The 23,926-nt window shown below is 38.7% G+C and overlaps 2 protein-coding genes across 2 annotated transcripts in view; one reads left to right on the plus strand and one right to left on the minus strand.

The window, feature by feature from the left end:
* The window catches only part of LOC109404615 (acetylcholine receptor subunit alpha-like 1), a 40,179-nt gene extending 26,383 nt beyond the window's left edge, over window positions 1-13,796 (plus strand). Inside the window, exon 7 of the mRNA XM_062849047.1 lies at window positions 13,522-13,796. Coding sequence (XP_062705031.1) covers window positions 13,522-13,731 — 210 coding nt within the window. The 3' untranslated portion in view covers window positions 13,732-13,796. The remainder of the gene's footprint in view (window positions 1-13,521) is intronic.
* LOC115262165 (protein HIRA homolog) overlaps window positions 1-23,926 on the minus strand; it is a 150,884-nt gene that overhangs the window by 45,637 nt on the left and 81,321 nt on the right. The gene's annotated exons all lie outside the window — the stretch shown is intronic.

The following is a 23,926-nucleotide window of genomic DNA, read 5'->3' on the forward strand; positions in this document are numbered from 1 at the left end:
GCATGGCTGCTGCATGTTTCCTGCGATTCGTCCGGAATGAAGTCGTCTGGTGCTGTTTAGTAACTGCCAAAACAAGAGTAGCTCCTCTGCGATATCACTCGATTCCGAGGCTCGAGCTCATGGCAGCGGTTATTGGCACAAGACTTTCCCAAACAGTTCTGGATTCGCTGACCTTCAACGTTAGCAAGCGGTTCTACCATTCGGATTCCAGAGACGTCATCTGCTGGCTGTATTCGGACCACCGTCGCTATACACCTTTCGTTGCCTGCCGAGTCAGCGAAATCCTGGAAACTACAGAGCAGTATCAATGGCGCTGGGTCCCGACAAAGCTCAATGTGGCAGACGACGCAACGAAATGGGAGAAATTTCCAGACATGACTCCAGAGTCGAGGTGGTTCATCGGCCCAGACTTTCTGCGGCTGCCAGAAGAAGCGTGGCCGTGCCAATCAGTGAAGGGTAATAAGACAGATACCGAACTTCGTCCACATCTGCTAACTCACTTTACCTTGCCGGACCCTGCAATCAACGTCTCCAGCTGGAAGCGGATGCTAAAGGTAGCCACACTAGTTCATCGTTTCCCTGCAAACTGCCGATTAAAGAAGCAACGGAAACCTATACTTCGCGGTCCTCCATCCACAGAGGAACTCAAGCTTGCTGAGCGCTACGTAATCAGACAAGCACAACACGAAGCCTACCCGGAGGAAACAGCTACTCTTCAGCACCCGTCGAAATCCATCCCCAAGACTAGCTCTCTCTTCAAACTGACCCCATTCCTGGACGACCATGGGTTGATGCGGATGCGAGGAAGAATTTCTGCCTGTGCCCAAGCCATCGAAGACTCCAAAAATCCGATCATCCTTCCACGTGACCACCACACCACCAAACTTATAATCACACACTACCACAACAAATACAACCACCACAACCATGAAACCGCTATGAATGAAATCCGTCAGAGGTATTGCATACCCCGGCTCCGAGCAACCTACGCAAAAATACGCTACAATTGCCAACATTGCAAGAACTATCGTGCCACCCCGCACCCTCCAATGATGGCTGAACTCCCTCCAGAACGACTTGACGCCTTCGCTCGACCATTCACCCATATTGGCGTCGACTACTTTGGGCCAATGGAAGTCGTCATAGGTCGTCGAGTGGAGAAACGGTGGGGAATGTTGGTCACATGCCTGACCACTCGTGCGATCCACATCGAAGTGGTGCATACCCTGAGCACCGACTCTTGCATCATGGGTCTTCGCAATTTTGCAGCACGCCGTGGTACACCAAAAACCATCTACAGCGATCGCGGAACGTGCTTCATCGGCGCAAGCCGTCAATTGGATAACGTGGCAACAGCTATCAACCAAGATGAAGTGATGCAAAAGTTTGGCGGAACCGAGACGATCTGGAAGTTCATCACCCCAGCGGCTCCCCACATGGGTGGCAGCTGGGAGCGTCTGATTGGTATCGTAAAGCGAAACCTTATGGCTATTCGCCCCCCACACAAGCCAAACGATGAAGTGTTGCGGAACCTCCTGACCGAGGTCGAACACACCGTCAACTCTCGCCCCCTGACGCACGTACCGGTCGATGATGAATCCGCGCCTGCTCTAACCCCAAACCACCTCCTCGTGGGTTCATCTGATGGAACAAAACCCATGTGTAGCCTAGATGACACCGGAACAACACTGCGGCGAACCTGGAAGATGTCCCAACAGCTGGCCAACCAATTCTGGAAGCGCTGGCTGACCGACTACTTGCCGGAAATCACTCGTAGAACGAAGTGGTATGTCGACACGAAACCAATAGCGATCGGCGACGTAGTAGTAATCGTTGATCCGAAGTTGCCCCGTAACTGCTGGCCCAAAGGCAAGATCATCGCTACCAGCGTCAGTCAAAAGGATAGCAGAATTAGGTCGGCGACTGTGCAAACTGCTGCGGGGATATTCGAACGCCCCGTAGCCAAACTGGCCGTATTGGATGTACGATGCGACGAACCGTAAGCCGATTAAGCATCGGCGTACCCGGGGGGAGTGTTGACTACGCCTCTGGCATAGGAGCGCACCTCCATCCAACTTCCCTAATCCTCACGAACATCAGTAAACGCAGGTATAGTACGGCACCTTCTTCTCCGTGGACATTGGTCGAACGTCAATAACTGACACGCTATTGTATGCTAGATCCAGTAGATTTCAATAGACCGAAACGATTCATAGTGAAAACTCACAACAACAGTGTTCACGTGTTCCTAAAATTAATCCTAAAATTGCGATTTAGTACCATTATTATTACAACATTCAATCATAATCAGTGCATAAAACTCTGGTAATATTTCTTGAACTTATTCTACGCTGAAATTTAATTATTCTATTAACATACTCTCCTGCAGTGATCGCATTAAGTTTTGTGCAAAAATTGTAACCTATAATCTACTTACACCTAGAACCTACATGCAAAGGTAAATCGTATGAGCTTAAATGTCGTTAAAATACTTAAATCTAGAATGTTTTAGTACGGTCGAATGTCAAGTCAAGTACGGATAATTGAAACTTCTCAGCTAAGAACTAAGATCAGATCGCGACTGCATCGCATGACCTTTACAGACCGAGCTCCACAGGTATTGCACAACGAGACAAAACGTAAGTCAAAATGGGCAAAATCCCACTTATGTACATTAACACTTAGTGATTAAAATCTCCAGAACTGGAATGCAAATTTGTAAATTAACACATATATCTATGTAAAACCATTCGCAGGAATATATTAATATCCACATAGAAACGTAAATCCTACGCATCTGGTCGTTTGTGGTATTATTATACCGGAAATCATCTCCGTGCCATCGTTTGTTGGCAAATTCCCAACAATGTCATCGACCAAAAGTTTGGGGTCACCCCTCAATATGATGTATCGGCCAAAAGTTTGGGGTCACTATCGTAAAACATGGAAAAGTGTAATTAAATTAATTAATTATCGATTTTTGCGGCTTAACCAGCCGAATGGAAGTTTTACTTTATTCCAAAAGCTAGACTTTACATATACTGGCGTGAGTGAGAAATGGACAAATTGAGGTGAAATTTGCGAAAAAGTTACTCGTCCTCTCGGTGAGACTCGAACTCACGACTCCTACTCACTAGACAGGCGCGTTGCCGCTACGCCACGAGAAGACTCGAAGACGTAGCTGCTAACCTGAATTCAAGTTCAACACAAAATTCCGAGGTTATCTTTTCCACAGATTGCACCCCTTTCGGATGGAATGAGATGTACATCCACACTACGCATATATTGTATATGTAAAGCCTAGGCGAGAGCGCATTGTTTCACTCACGCCAGTATATGTAAAGTCTAGCTTTTGGAATAAAGTAAAACTTCCATTCGGCTGGTTAAGCCGCAAAAATCGATAATTAATTAATTTAATTATGTCATCGAGCAACGGACTCATGTTCCGTAACCGGTCGTTTGAGAACGTCGCGACCCGTTGGAAGCTTTCCGCTCACCACGCGATCTCTTCGACACAGTCGTCGATGAGAGGTGTGTGGACTTCCAACACACAAAAACAATGCGCTCTCGCCTAGGCTTTACATATACAATATATGCGTAGTGTGGATGTACATCTCATTCCATCCGAAAGGGGTGCAATCTGTGGAAAAGATAACCTCGGAATTTTGTGTTGAACTTGAATTCAGGTTAGCAGCTACGTCTTCGAGTCTTCTCGTGGCGTAGCGGCAACGCGCCTGTCTAGTGAGTAGGAGTCGTGAGTTCGAGTCTCACCGAGAGGACGAGTAACTTTTTCGCAAATTTCACCTCAATTTGTCCATTTCTCACTCACGCCAGTATATGTAAAGTCTAGCTTTTGGAATAAAGTAAAACTTCCATTCGGCTGGTTAAGCCGCAAAAATCGATAATTAATTAATTTAATTATGTCATCGAGCAACGGACTCATGTTCCGTAACCGGTCGTTTGAGAACGTCGCGACCCGTTGGAAGCTTTCCGCTCACCACGCGATCTCTTCGACACAGTCGTCGATGAGAGGTGTGTGGACTTCCAACACACAAAAACAATGCGCTCTCGCCTAGGCTTTACATATACAATATATGCGTAGTGTGGATGTACATCTCATTCCATCCGAAAGGGGTGCAATCTGTGGAAAAGATAACCTCGGAATTTTGTGTTGAACTTGAATTCAGGTTAGCAGCTACGTCTTCGAGTCTTCTCGTGGCGTAGCGGCAACGCGCCTGTCTAGTGAGTAGGAGTCGTGAGTTCGAGTCTCACCGAGAGGACGAGTAACTTTTTCGCAAATTTCACCTCAATTTGTCCATTTCTCACTCACGCCAGTATATGTAAAGTCTAGCTTTTGGATGGAAAAGTGATTTGTTGATATCTTTGGGTGAACGGGAGTGTACGTTCAAAATTTGAGCAAAATCGGTTGAGCCTAAGGGGGCGCTCAAAACGCTTGAAGTTTGTATGGGAAAACTTGGCCAAATGTATGAAGAAATTTTAAGTTTTCGAATTTTGTCGCTAGGTGGCGCTGAAAGTGTTCAATAATCAAACCCTTTGGTATTATTATAGGTGACCATATGCCAAACAACTTTGTCGAAGACCGCAAAGTGATCCAACGCCTGTGAAAAAAAATATACCCTAGGTAAAGTGAGGGTAATCTTTATTGTTATTTTTCCAATGCATGTAAAGGAATAATATCAATAATGAAATCCCAATACCTTGCCTCACTTTGCCTAAGGTATAACTTTTTTAACAGCCGTCGGATCACTTCGCGGTCTTCGACAAAGTTCTCTGGCATATAGTCACTTACAATAATATCAAAGGGCTTATTTATTGAACGCTTACAGCTCCACCTAGCGGAAAAATCGAAAACTTAAAATTTTTGCATACATTTGGCCAAGTTTTCCCATACAAACTTCAAGCGTTTTGAGCGCCCCCTTAGGCTCAACCGATTTTGCTCAAATTTTGAACGTAGCTTCTGGGAGTCCAAAACAACTGATCTAGGAGGTAAGACTTGGTATTTTTCGAAATTTTTGTTTTTCATATAAGTGTGGGCCACCTTACTGTAGGGGCTTGATCACATTCCCGTCGTACGATGTACCTAATGTAATAATATGTTGTAAAATCACAACAATTTCATCGAAATAATAAGGTTAGGTAATGGGGCACGTTCGGTGTAGTACTAGATTTGTAGTAATGAGCTGAGTTTTAGTATGGTGAGAAGGTCAGTTCTCTGTTTCTGCAATGAAATGGTACAAAAAACGTGGGTATTATGATTCCTTACCTAATTTGATGCTGTTTGAGCAAAACTTTGGATAACTATGTTGTTTATGTTGCAAGAAATGGAGAAAACAACAACACTGTTGGCCAAAGTTTTGCTCAAACAGCATCAAATTAGGCAAGGAATCATCATACCCACGCTTTTTGCACCATTTCACTGCAGAAACGGAGAATTGACCTTCACACCATACTAAAAATCAGCTCATTACTACAATGTAGTACTTCACCGATCTGTCCTATTATTCCTCAAAATCTATTTTCATCTACTCTAGAGTTCTATTTTCGGCACAACATGAATTTAATTTTCGTCATAACTTCAAAAAGACACTATGATACATAGAATGGCTAAAAATTATAAAATAATCCCAATTGTTTATTGAAAAAGTCGGTCAAATCCTTCGCAATGCAAGTAAACTCATGTTTTCTAAGTACTACTGAGCAAAATAAAAGATCGAAGATAAAATAGTTGTACCTATATAATAACAACCAAAACATATTTGGCAATCAGTTTATTCACCAGATTTAAGTGCACCGGAGAATTATTTATCTGTAGTTGTGAAATAATATGTTTCATACGCATAAAAATCACGCACACATTTGCTTGTATCATCCCTGTGACGAAGAAAATATTTTTATTTACATTCCATCGAGCTGTGAAATCAAATTGTGGAGAATCACAGAGCTTCTGTAGGGTGTGAGTTCATGGTCAGATCAAGAGAGTAAGGTGGGGCAAAAGTTCGACTCTAGTTGAAAATTCTTTTTTTTTTCAAAAAATCGTAGCGGATAAAAATAAATGAACAACGTGTGGTGATTCTACCATACATGAGCTAAAATTTTGCTGAACCAAGTTATGCCAATTCTCTTTTCAATTTTGAGTTACAACACCTTTTGTATGTGTGCGTCTTATTCGAACTCTTGCCCCACCAGTGATGGAACTATTCTCATCATAAAGCAAATCGCGAGTGAAAAGCCAACACAAGGCTTACTCCGAGAGTAAACAGTGTGTGAGTTTATTCGCACCCGCCTGCTTTGTGAGTAAGAAGCAAAACGAAAACAAAAACACTCGTGAGTTTTTATTCGTGATGAACAAGTGCGGGAAAAGCAGTATTGCCAGTAGTGAAAATGCGTTTTTCGTCAAAATGCAATAAACTCAGAGAAGCTTCACGAATCACAGACGAGTGCTTGCCAGCTTCGTTTACGCACGAGTAAAGAAGAGCGAGTAATCTCGGACTCCTGTTGTTCACGAGAAGATTTGTTTTGTTTTGTGTTGACTCAGCTGAAAATTGCTATGATTTTCCATCCCTGTCCCCCACCACTGCACAGTGGGGAAAATACAGTGCAAACCTACACTAAATTCTGTATCTCATGACCGCATCGAGCTTTTCTTATGACCAAAACTGTTTTAAGCGTAAAATATCGTGAATCGAATGGAAGTGGTTAAACAGACCGCACGGATCATTATCCTGCTCATTTTGCCGTCATTCCCCATTTTTGATCGACTTTCATATGAAATTAGCTTCAAAACACTCATGAAACCCCCACATATATTGAGGTTTATTTGAAACTAGATCTATAACTCACAAGAAACTAACGGGATGTTTGTCAACAAGGTTTACTCGGAAGCTTTATGATATAAGAGCTTGATCAGAAGTTATTGGAGTGGCTGCGCGAATGCTATGATACTCATTTTACCCTAATTCGTAACCTATATGGAGTTTTACTGCAACTACACAAAAAAAACTGTTGTGTAATATTACATCTGAACTGCTGCAACCCGATCAATCCGTCGGTTGCATGAATATTACATAGGACGATGTATACATAAGAACAAAAGATTTTACATAAAAACGATGTAATCGTGATTACATTGATTATTTAGTACATCGGAATGAGTTACATCGGGCGGGTTGCATTTATTTTTTGCTGTGTAGCTCTATAACTCACATGATATTTATAAGCGGTTCGCCAAGAAGGGGTTTTCTGAAGGATTACGATATTAAAAATCGATGAGAAGTAGTTGCGTAATGTGTTATCATGCCCATTTGACCCTAGTGCCCCACATATATTGGGCTTTATCTGAAATTAGCTACATAAACTGCATGAAGCTTATGTGTGGATTGTCAAGAAGGGTTTCGCTGGGGAAAGAAAGCAAAGTGAATCCTTTGGAAGTTGTTGCAGTGGCCGCGTGATTCGTTGTCGTGCCCATTTTACTCTCTTTTCCCACAAATTTTTAGTTTAGTATTAAATTTGCAGTAAAGTCCGCGGGATACTTATGACCGACTTATCAAGAATGACTTCTCTGGAGGATAAACGTATGGATCATGAAGTGGTTGCAGTGGCTATATACGATTCGTTATCATGGCCATTTTACCACAATTCCCCACATACAGGGTGTTAGGTTCGTGAGTACAAACTTTTTAAAGGGTGATAAAGGACCATAAAAGGTGAAAAAAAATGTTCTACGGATATGGTCAAATCTCAACCGTTACGTAGTTATTGAACTTCCCATGTTTTTTACTCTAATTGTCTTAACTGGCCATATCTTGAAAATGGTCAAACTTATCGCAGTTTTTTGACCCTTATTCGTAAGATTATTGAATTTTCTATAAAATGGCATCTTTGAATCGATTGGTTTAGTTAAATAACTAAATTTTCTAGAACAAATAGCTCAAAAGTAGTGCGTTTTTATTTGTTTTTGTCAATTATCTTTGAAACATGCGTAATAAATTAAAATTCTTTCTTCGGCAAAGTTATGGGCCCTGTTTCACTCTACAATTCGTTCTTTGACTTCAAACTTCTAGCTCTTATCGTTTTCTTGTAATTTCGATTTAAATGTGCGGCACAGTGCGCAAAAAAGTACTTTCCTTGACAATTACAAATTTATGATCTGAAATGCGATGTTTAAATCAAAATTGCAAGAAGACGATAAGAGATAAAAGTTTGATGTCAAAGAACGAATTGTAGAGTGAAACAGGGGCCACAAATTTGCCTAAGAGAAAATTTTAATTTATTACGCATTTTTCAAAGATAATTGACAAAAACAAATTCAAACACACTACTTTTAAGCTTTTTGTTCTGGAAAACTTAGTTATTTAACTAAACCAATTGATTCAAAGATGCCATTTGATAGAAAATTCAATAATCTTTCGAATAAGGGTGAAAAAACTGCGATAAGTTTGACCACTTTCAAGATATGGCCAGTTAAGGCAATAAGAGTCAAAAACATGGGAAGTTTAATAACTACGTAACGGTTGAGATTTGACCATATGCGTAGAACATTTTTTTTCTCCATTTATGGTCCTCTATCACCCTTTAAAAAGTTTGCACTCACGAACCTAACACCCTGGAATTTTGTATGAAATTAGCTTTATAACTCGCAAGAAACTTATGGGTGGTATGCTAAGATGGGTTTCTTTAGAGGATTTTTATACAAGGAATCGATTAGAAGTGATTCCAGGGGCCGCGCAAATGTTGTTATGCTCGTTTTACCCTAATTCCGAATCTATATTGAGTATTGAGTTTTACATAAAACCACAGAGAACAGACATTTAAGCTCGAACAAAAATACGTCAAAATCGTGTGTAAAGGATTTAAGTGTACCTCAACGCCACCAACGGAGACTGCCCAACATAAAAAGTCGATTTGACACCACGATGGCAGTGTTCATCGTTAAAATACACTAGCCCACAAAGCGACACGAGCGCCAAACGGCCAAAAACGGCGAGCACTGGAAACAAATTTGACAACACAACAATGTAAGTGATGGGACGCTAGCGCCGCACAACGGGGACATAACCACATACTCTGAAATGACCGTTACAAAGTTTTACACAAGGCAGAAAGCGAAGATAGACGTCTGTTCTCTGTGATAAAACTAGATCTATAACTCACAAGATATTTATAAGTGGTTTCACGAGAAGGGTTTTTCTGGAGAATTTTGGTTTGGTTTCACCCAAATTCCCCATATATATTGAGATTTATTTGCGGGAGGAATCTCAGAAAGAATTCTTGAAAAAATCCTAAAGGAATCCCAAAAAGAGTTCCTAGAGGAATCGCTGGAAGAACTCCAGCAGAACTCCCTGGAGCAGTTCTTTGAAGAGTCACTGAGGACTAAGGAATTGAGTCCTTGGAGGAATTCATGGAGGAATCCTTGACCCTGTGGCAGTTCCTGAATGAATTTCTTAATATCCAACACCCTCCAGCCTCTTAACACTGCTTGGAAGAATTCGTAGATGAATTCCTAAAGAAGTTCCTGAAAGAATTCAAGAAGGAATTCGGAGAAGGAATCATTGGAGGAATTTTCAAAATAATCCATGGTGCTTTTCCTGGAACAATCCCAGAAGGAAATCTCAAGTGAATCTCTAGAGAAATTGGTGAGGGAATCCCTAGAGGAATTCCGGGAGCAATTTTTGGAGGAATACTTGGAGGAATTTTTGAAGAAACCCAAGAAGGAATTCCTTAGGAAATCTCTGAATAGATTTCTGAACAAATTCCTTGAAAAAAAATCTGAAGGAATCCATGTATGTAATCATTATTGAAGGAATCTTCGAATGAACTCCAAAAGGTTTTTTGTTGGTAGAAAATGTTTACAATTACGGACTTTCCGGATTATTTTTTGAATAATCTCTGATAAAAATTTCTAAAAGAATTGCTGCAGAAATACTTCGAATGGTTTCAGACTATAGGAACTATAGGAGCAATCTCAAGCGGAATTCTTGAATAAATATTTGGAGAAATCCCTGAAGAAATTTCTGAAGATACCTAAAAAGATACCTGGAGAAATTCCTGGAGGAATGCTAGAAAAAAGCACTGGACCAATCACTGGAGGCACCTTCAAAGATATCCCGGAGAAATGTCTGGTGAAATCTCTAGAGTAGTTCTTGAAGGAATCTTTGGAGGAATCCATGAACGAATCACTGAAGGAAGCTATGGGAAAATTCCTAGAAGAATTATTCGATGCAATTTTGAAGAAGTGCCCGTAAGAATTTCGTGGGAGGAACAAGCATTGAAACAATCACTATCGGAATCCACAGGACATCAATGGAAGAATTCACGAAGGAATCTGTGGGAAAATTCTTGATGGAATACCTAGATGAATTCATAAAGAAATCCCCGTTTTTTGCTCTTGGCATGATGCTTGTTCCTAAGGATTTCACCAGAAATTTCCCAGCATCCTCCAATTTGTCCAAAAATTTCACCTGGGATTTCTCCAGAAGTTTCACATTTTCTGTCAGAAAATCTTGCTGGGATTTCTTTAGAAATTCATCCAGGAACTCTTTTCAATAAATGTGAGATCCATTCGGAAGTTTTCTGCTGGGATTCATAAAGAAACTGCCCTAGGAATTGCTCTGCAAATTTTTCGAGGGATTCTTTTGAAAAATCTCCCCTAGCTTTTATTATAAATTCGACTAATAATTTCTTCAGAATAATCTTCAGATTTTTCTCTAGAGATTTCTTTTCAAATTTCTCCAAGGATTACTTTGAAAAAACTTCCACAGATTTTTCGATAATTCTTTTATGGATGCTTGCTGAAATCCATCTTTGGATTCAGTTAAAAGTCTTTCACGAGTTCCTGAAAAAATGTCCCAGGGATTCTTGAAGAATTTCGTTCACGGGCCCTTTGAGTGAAAACTCCTTGTAGATTAAGTTTTAAAAAAAATCATCCAGGAAATCCTAAAGAAATTGAGTCAAGAATTCTTTCACAAAACCTTCTAGGTCTAGGGATTCCTTAAGACTTTAGAATATCCTCCAGAAATTCCTTAAAGACATTCTTAAAAAAGTCTGGCACCGATAGCTTATAAAAAATGTTGCATGGATTCCTTCAGAAAATACTTAAAGATTTCTTTTCAAAAATTCTTGCATAGATTCAGTTACAGAAATTCATCTATGGACAAATTTCTTCAGATTTTTTTTTTTCATTGAGGAATCAGACATTTTCCAAAGCATTCATCTAGTAGAAAACCATCCCTGAACTTTCTCAAAAATATTCCATGATTTTTTTTTGAAAATGATTCACGAATACAATTCAGAACCCCTTCAACATTTTCTCAGAAGCTTTCTAAAGAAGTTTAGAAATTCTATAACAGATTATAAAGAAAATTTAGGATTTTTTCACATTTCTTTAGGTATTCCTTCAAAACATTTCTCTTCCAGTAATTGCTCCCACGTTTTCTTAAGAAAGTCTCACAAAATCGTCTTCAGAAATTTGTCTACATGGTCTTTCAGAGATTCTTATAAGGATTCTTACGGCAAAGATGGATGACATTCTTGCAGAAATTCCTGAAGAAATTCACACAGAGATTTCATCAGAAGTTCCGCCGCCTATTCCGCTATGTATTTTCTCAGAAATTCTTCCAAAATTTCCTGAAGTACCTTGAATTCCTAGGAATTTCTCTATGGGTTCCTCCAGGAATTCAGTAAACAAATTGTTTAGGATTGTTATTACGGGGTTTATCCAGAATTGGTTTCTTCATGTGTTCTTGTTGGAATTTCTTTGGAAAATCCATCTATGATTCTTAAATTTTTCTGTTATTTTCAGCATTTTTTTCAGAAATTCATTTAGAATTTTCTTTAGATTTTTTCAATTCCGAAATATCTTAAGAGACTTCTTCAACATTTCTGGAAATCCTTTAAAAAATTCTTACGAATTTCTTCAGATTTTTTTTTCATGGAGGAATCACAAATATTCCAAGGCATTCATCTAGAAAACCATCCATGAACTATCTCAAAAGTACTCCATGATTTTGTTTTTAGAAAATGATTCACGGATACAATTTAAAACTCCTTCAACATTTTCTCAGAAGCTTTCTAAAGAAGTTTCTGCAAGGAATTTTACCAAATTTCTTCGCATTTCTTTAGATTCCTTTAAGACATTTCTCTTCCAGTAATTGCTCCCACGTTTTCTTAAGAAAGTCTCAGAAAATCCTCCAAGGATTCCTTCAGAAATTTGTGTACATGGTCTTTCCTTCATTCTTATAAGGATTCTTACGGCAAAGCTGGATGACATTCTTGCAGAAATTCCTGAAGAAATTCACACATAGATTTCATCAGAAGTTCGTTACTGACTGTATGCGGATACCAAAACATACGCACACCACTTTCTCTTATGACACATCACGAACACTGTTACAGAGAGCTTCCAGCTATGAATTTAAATAAACGTGACTGGCCGTTTCCCTGATCCTTGTTAAGAAGTAATGCCGCCCTGCCGCCCTTTCTTTGTGGATTTCTAAACTTTCCGCTACGTCAAGTTTCCAAGATGAAGATACATTTCGCAGGATACTAATGTTATCCTTTGTCAACAGGTGTTCATCTTGGAAAACATGTTCTGCCACTTTCGAAAAATTCGAAATGTATCTTCATCTTTACCGATCATTTTAAATTTTCATAGTTGTGGCTTTCACAACCAGAGGCGCGCGTATCGTTTTTCTATGCGTTTGACATTTCACACTAGCGACTTCTGTTGACGATATTGCACAACACAGTGATTCGTGCAACTTTTCCACCAGGTGCTGGTATTGTGAACTGGGCGATGGATTTCCATGAAAATCGTTCAAGGTGTTACGTCTGTTTGTCTGTGGGTATAGGTAGTTTTTAGGTAACAATAGTAGCGGTAGGATTTTAGTATATAAGCGGGGTGAATGCGATGACTTCTTCAGTGGATAACTGACACTGAGGAAGATTACAAGTGGTAGTCGAAATACGCGTATCTGTCAAAGGATAAGCAACATAGGGCGGAATTAAAAGGTACGAAACAGATTATACTCTTGCTGGAATTTCTTCGGAAAATCCATCTGTGGATTCTTAAAATATTCCTGTTATTTTCAGGATTTTTTTTGAGAAATTCATTTAGAATTTTCATTATATAGTTTTTAATTCCTTCTGAAATTTCTTCAGCGTTTTTTGCGGAAATATCTTTAGAGACTTAAATAAACTCATAAACTTTAAGCTCTTGTAGAAATTTTAGTTGCATCAAGGACTCCCTTGAAAATTCCTCCTGTTATTTTGTTCTTGAAATTTTGCAAGGCTTTCCATCAAAAAAATTACCAGAAATTCTATCATAAATTCTTGCACGCTAAATATAATGCTGTCATTGTTTGTTTTTTTTTAAACATCAGTATCTCTTTCCATTCAAAAATCCGTAAGGACTTTCCCCAAGAAATCGACGCATTTTTTTGGAAATTCAGAATTTTCCCGATTTTTTCTGATGCGTTCAGTTAATTCTCCCGCTTCTCCCAACAGATGACTTCAACCGACGACGAAGATTGGTCCGGCGAACTGAAGAACGACTCCCTGACGGGGGAATCTTGTTCTTCATCGGCAGACGAGGCCTCGCAGGTTCAGCTTGGCATCCAGCAGGATTGGATCCAGTTTGCCGTCATCATGGAACGCATCTGCTTCGTTGTTTATGTGTTCTTGTACAGTGTCATGGCGGCTAGTTACTTACACTGAGCAATTTTTTATTGTAAATTTACCGCAGTATCAAAACGAGTGCAAATAAATCAAATTGTTACAAGTTGGAAGAGTTTTTATCGAATAACTTGGTTTGCTAATTGCCTTATTGATAATGATTTATCAACGATTTCAGACCTGGAGCGACAACAAACTCAAATGGAATCCGGCAGACTATGGCGGTGTAGACCTGTTCCGGTGCAATCCGGATGCCGTGTGGAAACCGGATGTGGTTCTCTACAACAACGCCAGGGGCTCAGATAATTTACACTACGGCCAGACCAATGTGATTGTGTACCACAGTGGTGAAGTTCTTTGGGTACCTCCAACCGATTATCACAGCTTTTGCGAACTAAACTTGCGCTACTGGCCCTTCGACTATCAAACATGTATTCTGAAGATAGGGTCTTGGACTTACGACGGGTACAAGCTGAACCTGACAACAAGTGAAGAAGAACCCGAGGTATGTCGCGGAATTATGAAATCAAATCGAATACTTTTAAACAATTCAACTCTTCCAGATCGACATAGGCGTCCCGAACAATGAATGGAGCATTCGGAAGGTCACTACCGACCGAAACACTGTATTCTACAAATGTTGTAAGGAACCGTACATCGACCTTCAGTACAACGTCACCCTGCAACGACATTCGTCAACTCACAAGGCCATTGTTGTAAGCCCTGCATTCGTGATAATGCTACTAGCATTGTCAGTATTCTGGCTTCCACCTCAATGTGGCGAAAAGATTGTGTTGAACGGAATCACCGTGCTGGTTGTGACCGTATTTCTCATCTACTTCGCTCAGCAACTGCCGGCTATGTCGGGAAATACGCCTCTGATCGGTAACATTGTTGAACTTTAGACTATCCTAATTATTAGGTAAAACTCTACTTTCTAAACTTTCAGTAACCTTCTACAGTATGACTTTCTACCTGGTTGCCATCAGTACAATCTTGTCGGTGATTGCACTGCGCATAACTCGTAGCAAGCACTGCCATCCTGTACCAGGTGTTCTGAAGAGTCAGCTGGACGGATGTCTTGGCTCCACACTCCGCGTAGGAAGTGCCGGTCAATTGGAGGAGGATAAAGAAGGTGCGGGCGGTGAAGTGCCCGTGAATACCAAACAGCATGACTGGTGTCGTTTGGCAGTATTACTGGACAGACTGGCGTTCGTAGTTTACTTGGTGATCTTTGCCTTTTCGGTCATTTACTTCAGCCTATAGTTTGGGGTTGGATGTGTGTTCAAATTTGTCAGGTAATTTTAATGGAATAAGAGTTCTTACGAAAGCAGCTTTCGAATACATATAATAAACAACCATAACTCATGTCACATTACGCTTCCATTAAACTGATCTTATTGCTGTTTCATAGTATTCAAACATTGTGTGTATATTATCCGAAATCCCTTCAAGTTGTTTGATGTATCCAGGGGGTCTATTACGTGAAAAAACTGGATTTATCGGAGAATTCTATTTCACCTGGAAAACTTAAGGGAATTTTGAACTTAATCAGGGATTTTTTTTATGATGAAGTTCTTCATCTTCGTATTTTTATAAATTCTGCAATAGTAGCTTCAACCATTTATAATGTTCTATTGCACATTATTTTAAACAAAAATGCATTAGGTAAAACTTGTACCATTAATAATCAATAATTACACTTAAAATATTCCGATAGAAATTATATAGACTATGCTTGCAATGCTTAAAGAAACTTCTTGCAAAATTACAGGTAAATTTCATTTAAAACTGTTTTTGAGACATTTCTTAAGGCATCTCTGAATGACTTGTTGATGAACTTTTCGTTGAATTGGAAATATTCTCGAAAAGTTTTGTGCAGGTATTACTAGGCAATATCCAGTGCAAATCTCTGACGACTGTAGGGGCTTGATCACATTCCCGTCGTACGATGTACCTAATGTAATAATATGTTGTAAAATCACAACAATTTCATCGAAATAATAAGGTTAGGTAATGGGGCACGTTCGGTGTAGTACTAGATTTGTAGTAATGAGCTGAATTTTAGTATGGTGAGAAGGTCAGTTCTCTGTTTCTGCAATGAAATGGTACAAAAAAAACGTGGGTATTATGATTCCTTACCTAATTTGATGCTGTTTGAGCAAAACTTTGGATAACTATGTTGTTTATGTTGCAAGAAATGGAGAAAACAACAACACTGTTGGCCAAAGTTTTGCTCAAACAGCATCAAATTAGGCAACGAATCATCATACCCACGCTTTTTGCACCATTTCACTGCAGAAACGGAGAATTGACCTTCTCACCATACTAAAAATCAGCTCATTACAACAAATCTAGTACTTCACCGATCTGTCCTATTATTCCTCGAAATCTATTTTCATCTACTCTAGAGTTCTATTTTCGGCACAACATGAATTTAATTTCCGTCATAACTTCAAAAAGACACTATGATACATAGAATGGCTAAAAATTATAAAATAACCCCAATTGTTTATTGAAAAAGTCGGTCAAATCCTTCGCAATGCAAGTAAACTCATGTTTTCTAAGTACTACTGAGCAAAAGAAAAGATCGAAGATAAAATAGTTGTACCTATATATACCGCATTTAGTTCACCACTGGACTGCGAACTGCGACTTCATAAGTGCGAAAACGTAAATAAAAGTGTGCGTTTGCATCAAATCAGGTTGATGTCTTCGGCGCAATATTTCTTCAATCTATGGTGAACAAGTGCTCTGAAGACACCGAGTTGATTTGATGCAATCGCGCACTTTTATTAGCGTTTTCGCACTCGTGAAAACTAGTGCGATAGTCCAGTGGTGAACTAAATGCGCTATAATAACAACCAAAACATATTTGGCAATCAGTTTATTCACCAGATTTAAGTGCACCGGAGAATTATTTATCTGTAGTTGTGAAATAATATGTTTCATACGCATAAAAATCATGCACACATTTGCTTGTATCATCCCTGTGACGAAGAAAATATTTTTATTTACATTCCATCGAGCTGTGAAATCAAATTGTGGAGAACCACAGAGCTTCTGTAGGGTGTGAGTTCATGGTCAGATCAAGAGAGTAAGGTGGGGCAAAAATTCGACCCTAGTTGAAAAAAAAATTATTTTTTTTTTCAAAAAATCGTAACAGACAAAAATAAATGAACAACGTGTGGTGATTCTACCATGCATGAGCTAAAATTTTGCTAAACCAAGTTACGCCAATTGTCTTTTCAATTTTGAGTTACAACACCTTTTGTATGTGTGCGTCTTATTCGAACTCTTGCCCCACCAGTGATGGAACTATTCTCATCATGAAGCAAATCGCGAGTGAAAAGCCAACACAAGAGTAAACAGTGTGTGAGTTTATTCGCACCCGCCTGCTTTGTGAGTAAGAAGCAAAACGAAAACAAAAACACTCATGAGTGATGAACTAGTGGAGGTGCGGGAAGTGCATTTTAGTGTGGTTATCATTGGCGAAACTACGAATTTTTGCCAGAGGGTGCACTACAAACAAAATATTGATTAGTTCATCCACTCATCATTCGGTAGTTTCGCCTATGGTGGTTATGATAACAAATCCAGTGATTATTCATCATAAACTAATGCTTTATGCTTCATTGTTCCTGAAAAGCAGTATTGCCAGTAGTGAAAATGCGTTTTTCGTCAAAATGCAAAAAACTCAGAGAAGCTTCGCGAATCACAGACGAGTGCTTTCCAGCTTCGTTTACTCACGAGTAAAGAAGCGCAAGTATTCTCGGACTCCTGTTGTTCACGAGAAGATTTGTTTTGTTTTGTGTCGGCTCAGCTGAAGATTGTCATCATTGTGTTAAGATTTCCCGTGTTAATCTAACTGTAAGAACTTTGTAAACATCTTTTGTTCTCACGTATATGGATAGGATTGCAGTAGGTTTCGTGAGACTTTTTTTTGGACAACTCAATTGGGGAAGAAACAGTGCAAACCTACACTAAATTCTGTATCTCATGACCGCATCGAGCTTTTCTTATGACCAGAACTGTTTGAGGCGTAAAATATCGTGAATCGAATGGAAGTGGTTAAACAGACCGCACGGATCATTATCCTGCTCATTTTGCCCTCATTCCCCATTTTTGATCGACTTTTATATGAAATTAGCTTCAAAACACCCATGAAACATGTATGCGGTTTGTCTTCAAGGGCTTTTTTGAAGGATTAAGATATAGAGAATCGACTGGATGTGATTCCAGTAGCCGCGTTATGTGTTATCACGTCCTTTTACCCCAATTCCCTACATATATTGAGGTTTATTTGAAACTAGATCTATAACTCACAAGAAACTAATGGGTTGTTTGTCAACAAGGGTTACTCGGAAGGTTTATGATACACTCAAACCTCCATTTAGGTAGGATCCATTTAGGTAAAATCTATTTAGGTCCCTCCATTTAGGTAACGTTACCTAAATGGAATTTGATTGTGTTCAGATCAGTTGGAGTACTTAAGATTAGGTATAAGATTGGTTTATGGGAAAGAAGTAGTGACTGGTGTTAGGGGGTGGGTATGGGGGGAGGGGGATGCAATGTTGCCCCCTAAACACCCCCCCCCCTTCCATACAGTGTTAAAAAGTGTCAGTATCCAGCGTCATTTCCAGCTGAAATTGAGATAGTCAACCATCTTTCCATCATTCAATTGATATCAGCTCCAGCATTGATGACGTCAAACCCGACATCAACCTATCATTCACCTGTTTTTATTTTGGCCACCAAACCCAAAATAGACCCAACAGTTGTTCGATGTTGGTCCAACAATGGCCCAACATACGATAAAAATGGACCCGACTTTGACCCGACATTCAATAATTTTTCAGTCTGGTGGAATTTTGCAGGGTTTTTCACAAGCTTTTTCACAAGGTTTTTCGTGTTTCGTGCCCAGCTAGTCATTTGAATGACAATTTTGATCTAAGACCCTCCAAAACCCCCGAAAACGCCCCTGAAGCCCCTCCCCTCCTGAAACCCACCCCCTCCTGAAACTCCTTGAAAGCCATCTCAAACTCCGCATAATCTCCTTTAAATCTCCTAGTAACTCTCCCTTGTTGAACTTCTTTGCAACCTTGTAATCCATTTAGGTAATAAACTGAATCCATTTAGGTAATGAATCCATTTAGGTAAAAATTCTATTTAGGCAGTCCCGACTCATTACCTAAATGGAGGTTTTGGTGTATAAGAACTTGATCAGAAGTTATTGGAGTGGCTGCGTGAATGTTATGATGCTCCTTACACCCTAATTCGTAACCTACATGGAGTTTTACTGCAACTACACAGAAAAAACTGTTGTTTAATATTACATCTGAACTGCTGCAACCCGATCAATCCGTCGGTTGTATGAATATTACATAGGACGATGTACACATAAGAACAAAAGATTTTACATCAAAACGATGTAATCGTGATTACATTGATTACACTAGTTTACAGCATTTTTGAACTCGGTAAGCTGATGATCATTTTTGGTGTAGAATCATGCCCTGAGTTCGAAAACGCGAAAGAAAAAAATTACAGTAGAGCGGAAAATTTTTCGACTTTCCATACAAGGTTGATGATTTGAAATCGATTTTTGTTCTATTTTTATGCAAAGCCACTCACTTTAAACATCTCATTCTCCGTAATCAATGCTCCGATTGAGCTGAAATTTTTACTGTAACTCGCCTACATATGATATGTCAAATAAACGTCGAGAAAGAATTTTTAAGTTAATTTTTTCTTATTGAAAAAAATACATTTCTTCAAAAAAATTTGAGAATTTCGCTAAAATTTAAGAAGATTGTCCCTAAAACTCGCAAATATCTTGAATTTCATCAATCTGACGCAAAACCTGTATTCAGATGATCGAATGGTATTGTATTCAGCTTTTAATTTATGGAAAAAGATTTAAAAGTGGTTGAACAAAACGCAATATATTTGAATTTTAGTAAATTGCATATTTTGAAAAGTTGCAGAACTCGATATTGAGCTAAAACCCAAAAACTTTTCTACTTAAAATTTTTTGAAGGTCGGTTTCGAAACCAGCACTAAATTGTGCTTCAAAAATTTTGGTCGTTGACAAAAGTTCACGACTTTCGTTTTATTTTGTAAACTTGTGTTATTTAGTACATCGGAATGAGTTACATCGGGCGGGTTGCATTTATTTTTTGCGGTGTAGCTCTATAACTCACATGATATTTATAAGCGGTTCGCCAAGAAGGGGTTTTCTGAAGGATTACGATATTAAAAATCGATGAGAAGTAGTTGCGTAATGTGTTATCATGCCCATTTGACCCTAGTGCTCCACATATATTGGACTTTATCTGAAATTAGCTACATAAACTGCATGAAGCTTATGTGTGGATTGTCAAGAAGGGTTTCGCTGGGTAAAGAAAGCAAAGTGAATCCTTTGGAAGTTGTTGCAGTGGCCGCGTGATTCGTTATCGTGCCCATTTTACTCCCTTTCCCCACAAATTTTTAGTTTAGTATTAAATTTGCAGTAAAGTCCGCGGGATACTTATGACCGACTTATCAAGAATGATTTCTCTGGAGGATAAACCTATGGATCATGAAGTGGTTGCACTGGCTATACGAATCGTTATCATGCCCATTTTACGACAATTCCCCACATATATTGAATTTTGTATGAAATTAGCTTTATAATTTGCAAGAAACTTATGGGTGGTATGCTAAGATGGGTTTCTTTAGAGGATTGTTATACAAGGAATCGATTAGAAGTGATTCCAGGGGCCGCGCAAATGTTGTTATGCTCGTTTTACCCTAATTCCGAACCTATATTGAGTACTGAGTTTTACATAAAACTAGATCTATAACTCACAAGATATTTATAAGTGGTTTCACGAGAAGGGTTTTTTTGGAGGATTATGGTGTAAGGAATCGATTGCAGTAATTGAACGGGCTGCGTGATGCCCTTTTACCCAAATTCCCATATATATTAAGATTTATTTGAAACTAGATCTATAACATACAAAAAATTATTCTGAAGGATTATGATATAATAAATCGATCCGATGTGGATGCGAGAATGTTATGTTGCTCATTTTACCCTAATTCCTAACCTATATGAAGTTTTACATGAAACTAGCTATAAATCTCTCTTGATATTTACAAGCGGTTTGCCAAGTATGAAGTATCTTTTCTGGAGAAATAAGATGTAAGAAACCGATGAGAAGTAGTTGCAGTAGCTGCGCGACTGTGCCACTATGTGGCCACTGTGCCACTATGAACTTTTGTCCCACTATGTGTAAAATATGATTTCCAAATATTTTTTGCAAAAAGTTATACATGGAAAAGCATCTTCAAAATATACCTAGTTACGTCCCAAAATAAAAGACCGAATTCGATTTCATTACAATACCAATCCATGCGTTGAAAGGACCATCGCATATTACATTTTTTTTCAAAAACAAACATTTTATCACAGACAAACAGACGTAACACTTGTGAAATTTCCATCGACCACGCATTTCACGATCACTTTAAATTTTCATTGTTGTGGCTTTCACAACCAGAGGCGCGCGCATCGTTTTTCTATGCGTTTGACGTTTCACACTAGCGCCTTCTGTTGACGACATTGCACAACACAGTTATTCGTACAACTTTTCCACCAGGTGATGATAGGGTGAACTGGGCGATGAATTTCCAAGAAAATCGTTCAAGGTGTTACGTCTGTTTGTCTGTGATTTTATCATAACCATTCGCAATATTGATCAATTTTCATAATTTTGGAGTGAAATACTCTTTTTCAAAAAGGTTTCGAACAACATTGACACTCGAAAGAAATAATTTGAATTGAGCTCAAAAAATTTCAAAAGAAACTTTTACCCCACTTTACTCTATGTGAATCGTGCTGGCTGAAAATTGAACGGCGATGAAAAACCATTTCGCCAACTGTTGCTTTGGTTATACGAATCGGGAGCAAAGCAGTAGAAGTACATTTAAATATGAAATTTATGTGATTTATTCGATTTCCAGTGCTATAGTAGCTAGTTATTGATAAGAGGGCTGAAATATCCGTGATTGATTATTTTCTGTCTGATATGACGGGAATTAGCGCATATGACGAAAGAGATTTTTACTCTACTTCTAGCGTTATTTTTTAAAGAATTTCATGGAGACGAATAGTTGAAATAATTTCCGGTAAACTTGCAAAACTTCTGAAGAAATCTACGTAAACATTGTAAACGGATTAGAAACGTCGTTTGTAAGAAAAAATAAAAAATATAATTCAAGGCACAATTTAGTTATTTCAAAAGAATCTATGGCATATTCCTGATGTTCTCTGGATAATTAAAAGAAAAAAAAAATTGTAAGAATTTTTTCAAACATTCCTGTAATATTTTGAAAAAAATCTTACAGCATTCTAAATCGGAATCTTATTATACTTTTGACAGAAATTCAAAAGAAGTTTTGAAGCAACAGCTGGCACAATTCTTAGAGCAGTATCAACTACAATCATTGATAGAATATATGAAAAAGAACTCCAGATGATGTTATAGCCGATTTTCTGAAGTTGGCGTTTAAGTTTAAGGTATGACGAAGCACACTTCTAATTTTCAAGAGCTCAAATCTGTAGAACCGAATGTCAGTTTGTGCTACAAAGTTGATCGACTGGTCACCACCGACGAATAACCAATCGAACAACTTTTTAGGACAATACAACATTCGGTTCTCCAGATTTGTGCTTTTGAAAATCCGGAGTGTTACTTCGTCATATCTCACCTTAATGTGAAAGCCCTAAAAACAGTTGTCACTGAAACAATTCTAATGGATATACAGACAACATTTTTGGTAGAGTTCAGAGTGCAAATCTGGAAATCCATGAAGAGTTTTTGTAACTTTACCTCAACTAACTTGTGTAGGTTACTCTGAACATGTTTGCTGTGGAAAACCCTGGAAGAGTGTTTTGCCGAATCTTTGAAGTTCTGAAGGTAGTTTGTCTTGTTAAAGAACTGACGAAAATCTGATAGCATTCTAAATTATGCTAGGAATTCGATTACATTTTTCTCAAGTACTCCGGTTCAGAATCAGAAATTCTTTGAGTAATTGGTACTTGAGTAATTGATACTGCTTTATACTGTTTGTGGCAAAGTAGCTGCTATTTAAAAAAAAAACACCTGTAAGATACAAAGTGCGGATGGAACTGTTTTGGAATGGAATACAGAAGTTTGACCAGAATCTCAACGAATTCTGCAACGGTTTCCTGCCACGAAGTGCAGGGATAAGGACAAGAGCCTCTTGACGGATAGACTTGAAGTGATTGAAAGGTGGAAGCAGCACTTTGATGAGATACGAGCTACATCAGTGAAGCAAAGAACGGAAATGACCCAACTCCTACGTTGAGGGCATTTAAGGATGTGATTCAAATGTACCATACATGCACTTCATGTTTTTTGAGGATTCACAGTGTGGTCCAAACTATACACAAATATATTAAATCTTTAAAATCTTTGCTATACATGTACTGTACATTCTTGTGTCATTTTTTTAAAATTAACGTCACTTTACACTATGAAGTTCCTGTGTCATGACTGTTTAAGGCACAGACAAACAGACGTAACACTTGCGAAATATCCATCGACCACGCTTAACGAACATTTTAAATCTTCATAGTTGTGGCTTTCACAACCAGAGACACGTGCATCGTTTTTCTTTGCGTTTGACATTTCACACTAGCGCCTTCTGTTGACGATATTGCAAAACGCAGTATTTCGTGAAACATTTCCACCAGATGATGGTAGTGTGAAGTGGGCGATGGATTTTCACGAATTTTTTTCTAGATGTTACGTCTGTTTGTGATTGATTGATTTGTCTTTATTAAAGATACTTTCCGTCTGTTTGTCTGTGGTTAAGGCATTCTAAATTTGGAATTCAACTCAGTTGCAAATGGGTGCAACGAATTGAAAGGGATCATCTAGCCCCATGTTGTTTGCAAATTTCAGACACACGTGCCCGAAATATCACTTTCTCACATACACATAACTCAAAAATAAGTTTTATCAAATCACTGCCGCTGCAAAATATCTGACTCATATTTATGTTCCAAAATAGCAATCCATTCATAAAGGATGACATTTATACAATATGCAGGAATGAAGACGCTTCAATTACCAACGAACGAACGCCGCCAGATTCATACAATTTGAATCTATAATGCTCAAACAGCCGAGCACAGCACAGCAACCGTCCATACCGTGTTTGTGAT

Source organism: Aedes albopictus, chromosome 2, assembly GCF_035046485.1.
Source record: "Aedes albopictus strain Foshan chromosome 2, AalbF5, whole genome shotgun sequence".
Lineage (NCBI taxonomy): Eukaryota > Metazoa > Arthropoda > Insecta > Diptera > Culicidae > Aedes > Aedes albopictus.